Below are 10200 nucleotides of genomic sequence, written 5' to 3'. Positions count from 1 at the left end.
GCAAAACCACATTCGGCTATCTGCTGTATCCATCGCGAGGAATCTAACGCAGTATTTTAGCGTTGTAAGTCCGTAAACTTACCACTGTTCCACGGGGGGAAATTTTAACAATAAAGCTATTTAGTAATTTTTCAACTAAAACAATGACCTTTGAAGGCCATGCTAGTTCATATTTGTTCATCCGATGGAGGGCGTTAACGTGTTATGGATATCGCGGGAACAACGCAAATATATAGTTTACTATAGAGTGTGGTAAGTTACAGTGAAAAACTGTAGGGTGAAAATTAAGACGTGAAGTTTTTGTTTTAATTGTGCAGCGGATGTATTGAGTTACATCAAATTATTATTCAGGTAAGTGTATAATAGTAAATAATTGTGAAGTTTAATGAGTTAGATATGTTGTATTAATAATAATGTCAATTAAGCCAATGGTTCTATTTCACTTTCACTTAACAATAATAACAGCGGTAGTATTGTGCTACTGTAACTTGTAAGCGCAGATAAATTTTCCATCCCAATTCCCCAGTTTTGAAACTTGAACTTAAAATATAAAAATTGAATATTGGTTATATTACTGTTAATATTTTAATACTTATTCATTTAAGTTGGCAATGAAAAACAAAACTGGTTACTACTCAGTACTACTACTAGAGTAGATGCTAGATCTTTGTGGGAACTCAAATGCTTAATTATGTCTTCAAGTTGAACCCAATTCTAATGCTACTAAGTAACTTTTAAAGTAGGCCTACTACAGTACTATTAATATATTGCTATATGATTACAGCTTATTATTAGTATTATTACTAATCTTGCACTATGTAATGTAAACATTATATTCGTTGTATAAACTATAATGGACAGTAGCACTAATATATTACTAATACTAATAGAATGTTTTTGATTTCCTGAATCTAATTCCTAAGACAGCCAACATACTACAACCTTCAACTTCATGTATAAGACATTAAAAAAATTCAAGCTGACATAAGTCACTTTGACTGTCAAGATCACTCATCATTTACAACTCAAGAAAGAAAAATTCATACATATATGTAGCTCTTTATATTCATATATTGTATTATACAGAGTATAGTGTATTTGCCCCTTTAACTGCCCCCATTTTTTTGCAAAGATATAAATCTTTGTCCTGACTAACACTATCAGCTTCATGGTCTTCAAAATGAATGCATATCACATAGAATTACAAGCTAATTCTAACCATCAAATTGATAACTTGCAAACCAGTGCTTGCTGTTAATCTCATGGCATTTAAAAAAAAAACAGTTGTCTGTAAAGCATTTTATGTTTTTATTTCAGTGTTTTTTTTGTTTATTTTAATAATACTAGCAAATACATGCTTATTATGAAATATGTGTGTGGTAAGATATTAGATCATCTATATTTAGAACTAACTGTATTTATATATGTTATGTGATTTGCCATTACTTATGTTTATTGTTTTTATGGTATGTATATACTACTTTAAAATCTGTGAAAGCTTTCACTTAAGTTACAATATTTGATATTGGTGGTTCATTAGGTGCAAAATTTAGCAGCTATTGAGTTAGCCACTATCTGGGGCATGATTGAAGATACCTGTAATTTCTATTTATGTTTTGAAATGTTTAAATGTTTCATTTAAGAAATAATTTTAGGTTTTTATTTTAATCAGTAAGTGGCTTCACGTTAGTGTTGACTCAAATTATGTTATGCCTTCATTATAAAGTGGTATCTCAATAGCACTTCATCATTCATCTTTAAACTTTACATCTTGTCTTAACTGTCCATACTAGTATGTCAGAGAAGAACATAAAGTACTGAGAAATAAATCAAAGAGGAACATAATAATGTACTAAGTACAGTTTCATGTGGCACAAAAAAGTATATTTCAGCATCATGGGAGGACTGTCCACTTCACCATATTACTTTATATAAAACAAGTGGTGTTATAAGTGTCTCCCATGGCCATATGTTAATTTTCTAAGTGTCTGAGGCACTTGTAGGTGAATACAGTCCCTATCTAGTTTCAGGTAATTGTTACTAACTTAACTACAAACCACATCATCATGTAGACCTTTCCACATGCTTAATAAAGCTAAAATTATGGAAGAAAAACATTTTGCCAGAAAATAAGTCTGCATTTCTCAAAACTTAAACTTATTACTCCAAGTGTGCAAGTTCATATTTCCAGCCTTTTGATACCCCCAGTCAAACATCTTATGGAGGAAAAGTTTGCCAAAACCTATAACATTTTTTGAACACCTAAAGCAGGAAGATGCATATAAGTGTTTTATTGGGTTCCATATGTAAAACTTGAAAAAATAATGATTTAAAGTAAAGAAATAATAACATGTGGTCTTATTGTTGTGTAACAGTTTAGTTATGTCTTTAGAACTATACAAATTTAGCTCCTATAACTTGAGATTTACTAATGTGACATTTAATAAAAGCAACTTTAAATTGCTTAAAGGAAAATATACACACATACACACGCATATATATATATATATATCCTCTAGAGAACTAGTTTAGATATCTTACAATGAAGTATTTAAAGCATTTAGAATGAAATAAATGCATTACATTGCTTCCCAATTATATTATAGGTGAAAAGTCAAATTTATAACAAATATGAATCATGAACATAAAAATTGTTTGTTATAAATACAGTGATTGTACCAAATACATTAATGTAATTATGCGTAATCTAGTATAAATTGATTTTTAATTTGTGCATGTTAACTTGAGCTGGGAAATAAAATTGATTAGTTTGTATAATCAATTTCCTATGAGCAATGTTTGCATTGATTATTGTCACAAAAATAATCAAGTACTCAAAATATTACTTAGAGTGATTAATTTATGTTGTTTCTAGTGTTTTATTTTTGCTTTATAGAATGGAAGCATTTTTCAAAGGAGTAAGGCCTGGTACATCTGGACTCAAAGACAAAACTGGAAGTCAGAAAGATGGCTCCAAACCTGGCAGAAAGCAGGCACCTCCTCCTTGGGTTGAAAAATAGTGAGGTTTTCGATAACACTTTTTTATTTGAACTTTTAACATTTTTCTATTCACTCATTTATTATTTTATGTCATTGCTAACTAGTTTGGAACTACTTAAAGTTGTCTTTAGCTATTTGTGATATGGATAATTGCTGCTTGATGTTAAATGTATATATTATATTATAAGTAAAAAGAAATAGTCAAATCAGTTGAGAATTTGTGAAAGTGAATAGCTTTAAAATTTCTTTTAAATATTATGAGTGAATCTATGACAAAAACTATATAACTGATAACTTAAAAACCAATATCCCTTTTATTTTATTTTATGTTGACAACTGTTCAAAAAACAGGGTGACAAAAAGCATTCAGCCCATTGATGTCCCTTTTCCAACTAAATTTTGGTATTCTTATCCATATATTCATATACCCATATAAACTAGAATTCAAGTTACCTCTCCTTTTTCCTTTGGGGTGGGTGGCAAAGCAAAAAGAAAAGTAATTCCTGTAGCAGCTGTTTATGCTTCACAAAGTGTGTTTGGCTGTGTGTGTGTTATATGCTAATATGTGGGATATCTTCAAGTGGTATGTGTGACATATCCACCACTGTAGGATATTTCATTATTATTTATATAATACATGATTCCATGTAATGAATTTATAAATCACCTTCTGTCAGTTTTTGTAGTGTGCTATATGATTAATTATTTTGTACTGTTAGTACTGTTACAATAACCCAGTAGCTTAGGTATTTCATGCTTCAAATTCTATGTACTGAATTTGCATCTGAAGGGTATTTTTCAAGTACTAAAATTTGCTGGTACATGTACTAAGAAGAACCTGTTATTTATTAAATTACTAATTGGAGTCAGTAACAAAATGTTGGTTCAGTTGAGTGTGCAGAGTTGTGATGATTATAGATAAATAAGTCTCTCTTATGGTTCAAGACTTTACTCTCTACTTTTCAGTATCACCCCTATGATTTAACCTTAGAGTATTTCTCCCTCAGCTATAAAATGCTATTGGAACCCCGTTACATGTGAATTCCAAGTTTATAACATTTTTTTGTGAAATACATGCAATACCTGTTTTTGTGCTTTACAGGTTGGCATACACTAATACCAATTCAGATCAATAGGAATCTAATCCAGAATCAAGTAATGGGGTAACAAAATCTGGTGGTACTATAGAGTGTGGTGTACAAAGATATTTACACTGTAGCATGCAGTGTACATAGATACTATCATCTTCATAGTTTTAATGATTCACTAAAACATAATGTTTTGCTGAATAATTTATATCTATCCACATTTTTATTCGGCAAATAATATTAACTTAAGTTGTATGTTCCAAAAGAGTACCTTAAATTTAGGTTATAATTGTGTTAGTTTTGATTGTAGGAATTTACTTCATTCTGATTATATTTGCCCCAAAACATTATGTAATAGTAGTTTGTAATTTATTAGTTTAAAAGTGTTAATTATTATAAATGGCACCATTTTCAATTAAATGAAAGTTAAAACAGTGATTATGATAGCATCTGTGTAGATTGCACGTTATAGTAGCACCCAAAAACTTGTTTTAAAGATACGTTTTGTGGCATTGTATTGCATTATAAAGATTTTTTATTTGTAATTTTGATGTTAGTGTCCATGCAATTAATGTGTGGAATGTTTGATTTAACAAGAAACATCCAAGTGGCATTTATTTAAATAAAATTAAGCATATGTGTGTGTATGTGTATCTTCATGTATTTATCTATTGTACATTTTTAACTGGATTTTAAATAGCAGGTTAAAAAAGCTTAATTACTTCATACCATAGTTACATTGATTTGAAATATATAGAGATTTCAAACATTAAAAAGGAGATGCAAACTTTGCTGGTATATGGTGCTTTGAACAGAAATCAGTATGAATGTTGGGAATATTTGTTAACTTTACTGAAATTTTAATGAAACATGAACAACTTCTGTTACACCTGTTAAACATCCTTTGTACTTAGTCTGATGTGTTTATTATGCATTTTCTTGTCTATGTTTAATAGTGAAAATTCAAAAATATTTTCATACCCAAATGAACAAAGCTTCTTATATAAATCTTTAAAAATATCTAACAGTTTAAACAAGCTACAAGTATGGATAATTCATCTAGTTGTGGTTTATAAATTCATTATGCATTCCACTCTTCAGATGTCTGCTGTGTTTAGAGCAAGTAAATGATGAATAACAAATTTTCTTTCTTTAATTCATAACATCTTATTAATACTAGTAATCATGTGGTAATAATGGTAAGTAATTTTATCAAGTGATATTTCGTGGACTTGCTGTATGTGTTTGACAACCTTTAGCTGTGTGTGATAGTTGAACTTTTTTTAGCTCTGTGGTAAGTTTTCTTTTTGTATAAATGCTGCAATTTGTAATTATAGTAGCTTGAATATTCACCAGTGACAAAGATATCCTGTTAATCAGAAACACAAATAGATTTTCATATGAGCTAAATGACTGTGTCATTCCCAATGTACTTAGAAAATTCCCAGTTATATTAAGAAAAGTTACTACCAAAATAAAATAAGTGTAATACATTGTTATTATAAACTTCAGATTAAAAAGATTTTCATATTAACAAATGATTATAACCTATTTATTTATCTACAGACTATTATTTGACAAAAGTCTGTTTGTGTACTTATAAATGCAGAACTGTTCGACACCAGTTGTCACCAAACTTGGCATGTACCCTTAGGGTCTCCTGGGGAGTGAATTGGAGAGGGTTGGCATTCAGATATGATCCTTCTATGTCTCTCCTTTGAGTTCCTATGTTTAGAGCTGGGAATTTAGTGGAATTTACTAATCCATTAATTGTCATTATTGGTCAATTACATTCAACTTATCGATCAATCTTGAGATGCTTAAAAAAATTGGGATTTGATATTCATGGTGGGAAGAGCTCAGATAATGCATTGTGTAGCTTTGTGCATAACAACAAACAAAACATAATGGCAATATTATGATTAGTTGGAATAATCAAAAGTAGTAATTGAACACTAATTTTTATTAGTTGATTATTTTTTTGTGAAATCAGTCAGTTTCATTGTAACTGAAATTATTGGTTAGTTCAAATAATCAAGAACAGTAATAATTAAAAACACTAGTTGAATGTGTTTGTGAAATTAACTGATTTAATCATAATTTCATTTAATTGATTATTTTACGTGATACTAATTCGATTATATTGACTGATTGAGTTAATAATTTAGTTCTACTTATGGTTCCTCATTCTATTCTTTTTATCTCAACCAAACTTGGTAGGATCCGTTACTCCTTCTGGGGAGTGACATTGAAGGATTAGAATTGCAATCTGACCCCTTAATTCAACCCCTGGAACCTGTATGTCTTCTAAGTGTGTTGAATAGATACATTGTTTTAATCAAATTATATTATGATTTCTCAAATCAACTACATTAATATATGTATTCTTTAGAGCATTGATTTTCAATTATTTTAGATAATAATGTAAAGTGAAAAATAAAGTAACAAAAATATCATATTTGTAAAGAAAAGAAGCCTATTTGGCAAATGTCACTTTCTGTGATTGGTGCTCTCCAGTGGCTCAGTGGTAAGTCTAAAGGCTTATAATGCTAAAAAACTGGGTTTCAGTACCTGTGATGGGTACAACAAAGATAGTCCATTGGGTAGCTTTGTGCTTAAAATAAGCCAACCAATTTTGATTGGTTTGTTCATTATCCATATTTGAGATGCTTTTTTCTTATTGAAAACTTGTAGCTAGAGCATGCTTGTATTTATTGTGTCATGTTTTGACTGTGACATGTGTTATATGAAAATTCATAATAAAAACAGAACTTGAAAACATAGACAAGAGTTTGAATGAACAGATGTGTGACAGTGCTAATTAGACCTACAAAGTTGGAGTGTTTTAATGAGAGAGGGTCAGTTTACCAGTACTTCATTCCAAAACATTGGTTTGAAACCATTCATTTAGAAGACATTCAGTCAAGAATAAGCATGAAGTCTAATGTCATTATTGTCACAGTACATATAGTAAAACCTACAGTTAGGGTTAATCATGGATATCTGACATCTTAAAAATAGATTACTGTGAATTTGTTAAGATGTCCTTTATATTTGGCGTCTTTTAAATGTGATTTTTTCAAATAATAACTAGAAAGAAATTTTTAACTGAGTAAAATCAAGAACGTCATATGTACTTTTTTAGCATTATGAAAAAATGTTATACCATTTATTTTGAGATTGATTTTAGTTCCAGTGGGATTTATTAAACAACATTAAGTAAACTTCTTACACATTTACAGATTGAGAAATACTTTATATTAATAAAGGCTGTTTGATTTTTCATGAGTTTAAAAATAAATTTTGAATACTGGTAGGTAAAACAATATATAAATTCTAGGCATCTGCAGGATTTATTCCAGGTGAGAGCAAGCCATTGTAGAGAGCAGACCATTGCCTTGAAGTTTGAATGTGATGATCTAGCTGATTATGGCTTATTTATGTATGCTTAATTTTGTTGTTTATATTTAATTAGTATTATTTTTTAATACATTTTCATAATATTCAAATAAAATTTTTTCTGAAATTCCAGGGTGGAGGCAAATGCCCCCTTGCCCTATCTTGCAGACACATATGTACATATGTAGTTATATAAAATTCTATTCATGTAGTAATGCTTGTTAAAAATGGAACAACTCAGATCCTTGAACTTTGTTTTAATGCTTGTGCTGTATGCAGTTAAACTCAAAATAAAAATCTTCTGTCATTGAGAAAAAACTGTGTACAACTGTTATATATTTTAATTATTTTTGTTTAGGAGGATTTATGTATGGCATACATACATACATACATAAAAAAGTTGTACACATTTTATAAAATACCCATGAGTGACCTAGGTATCAGTTGATGTGATGATAACAGCTTCTGAACTATAAGGTAAAATGTATAGAAATAAATATTTTATTAAAACAGATTATGGCACTGCCACTTTAGTTTATACAAAAATAACAAGAATATTTGTACATGGTGTGTTGTTGTATTTTCAGTCGACCAAAGACTGTCGATGAAGTTGCATTTCAAGAAGAGGTGGTAACTGTTCTGAAAAAGACACTACAAGGTGCTGATGTAAGTATCTATATTTTTAGTAAACAGTAGCTGTGTTGTGATTGTTAAACTATTATTGGTTTAAGTGAGAACTATACAATGTGAATTTTAAATACCTCAGAAGTGGCATTTGTTTTGAGGTTTAATGTTAAAGCATTATTAAGCAGAAACAACTTTTTACTTGTTTATTTCAAAGGATGGATTTTTTATTCATACAAAAAATCATAAGTTTAATCTTTTGAGAACACTTCAAAACTTTATTTTGTATTATTAACTAAAATGATTGGCTTAGCAATTTTTTCTCTGACCTAGCATTTGTTCAATTTTATCTTTAACTTCTATACAATTTTTTATAATACAGTGCTTGAACTTCTTAAATAACAGAAGCACAAAATGTGCATATGTAATGTATGTTTAGCTGGTGCAATTACAACAAGACCTAGAGTTTACAAAATTAATATTTGAATGTATTTCTGCCAGTTAGGTAGAACTTAGAGGCTTACAGTACTTTGCATATAGATTAACATAAGAATGGAATAAACAACAGAGTTTTGCCCCAATCTGCATTAGTAATTTATTATGTAGCTGTGCAACAATTTGAACAAAATATAAGAATAAGAAAAGTTGCATTTATTTTAAAGGCTTTTAGCTCCACAGCTCACATTTTTGACAATAAATGTTTTTATCAAAAAATGTTATAAACATATTCATAATATGAAAAAATATTGCAAAATTGTATGTATAACTTAGATGTATGTCAGTCTATCAGCATAGTCTATTCAGTTTATGAATTGAAAGTTTAAGCCTTTTTTAATATCCAATCCTTTTGAAATAGTACAGTACTTACTATGAATATATGTAGTTTATTTTTCACATAAGATGAGATTTTGTATAATATTTTATTTGGACATCCATGAATTTAAGTGTTCTTGCACAGTGTTTGTAAAATACATTTGTCTCTTTATGAAGACTTGTTTTTCCAATTAATTTGCACATAGAAATTTCATATTACACTCTGAGTTAGAAAATTATAGAATGTTTATATGATGTTCATAAGTTAAAAATTACTCTTTTTTTCCAGTGTATGTTGTTAACTTACAAAGAGTAGGTTACTCAAGTTCTTTAACAAAGTTTTGGCTCAAAGTTGAGTCTTTGAGTATAGTCTTTTGGTAATAGAGACATGTTTTTTTTTTTGTGAGTCAATCAATCAACCTATTTCATGCTATAAAAACAAAATACTTTAAAACAAAAATTTCACAAAATCTGATGCTAAGTATTTCAGCCAACAGTGGAATAGAACTTTTTCAGAGCTTAAAATACTTGTAGCAGTTTAATAATCACTGCATATTAAACTTTAAAACATAAATTCAATATAAATGTTACCTTTTTTTGTTGCAGTTAATTTCCAAGAAAGTTTATATTTTAATAAAGATGTTATTCATACAATTACTGCTTAGTCCTATTATTTATAGTGGAGTTTTTCATAAGTGCTATGAACATTTAGGATTTCCACAAACCTGAGAAATCAAGAAAGTAAAGAGAATTGGACTGTTGGTTGGGAAATAAATTTGTCCTGTGTTACAAAACATGAAATAAGTAACAACAATGTAGAAGTGAAATGTAGAATTCAAGATGTAAAAATTTATAATCAAATTAATGAAGAAAACATCAAAAGATAGTCTCCATCTAGTGCAGTTGTCAATTTAAAGGTAAGCTTTTTGTGAAAATTCAAACCTTTTTCAATGTACAGCTTTAGCAACGGTAGCTTTTAGAAATGCCGATTGGAGATTGGTGACCCTATAACAAACAAAACAAAAAATTTTATATACATATCTCCAACTAACTGCATTTACAAATTTGTATTGGAGAAAGTTGTAGAAGGTCAGGGAAATGATTATAAAAATTTGTATGGGAACCCTATAACTTTCTTGTCTGGTCTTGTATGGGAAAGAGGAGGCAAGTAACTAAGGTGTTACAATTTTTGGGATAATTTGATTGCTAACACTAATTAATAGTGAAGCAGTGAATCAGATACAAAACAATATTAAAATATTAACTATATTATTGC

General features: G+C 29.2%; 1 protein-coding gene across 1 annotated transcript in view; it reads left to right on the top strand.

Annotated features, from left to right (window-relative positions):
• Positions 1–211: 211 nt before the first annotated feature.
• The window catches only part of LOC106460756 (replication factor C subunit 4-like), a 37934-nt gene continuing 27945 nt past the window's right edge, over positions 212–10200 (top strand). The window contains exons 1-3 of the mRNA XM_013920491.2: positions 212–351; positions 2897–3019; positions 8075–8153. Coding sequence (XP_013775945.1) covers positions 2898–3019; positions 8075–8153 — 201 coding nt within the window. The 5' untranslated portion in view covers positions 212–351; position 2897. The remainder of the gene's footprint in view (positions 352–2896; positions 3020–8074; positions 8154–10200) is intronic.

This window comes from Limulus polyphemus, unplaced genomic scaffold (genome assembly GCF_000517525.1).
Source record: "Limulus polyphemus unplaced genomic scaffold, Limulus_polyphemus-2.1.2 Scaffold829, whole genome shotgun sequence".
NCBI classification, from domain to species: Eukaryota; Metazoa; Arthropoda; class Merostomata; order Xiphosura; family Limulidae; genus Limulus; species Limulus polyphemus.
This window is presented reverse-complemented; position numbering and strand designations above follow the sequence as displayed.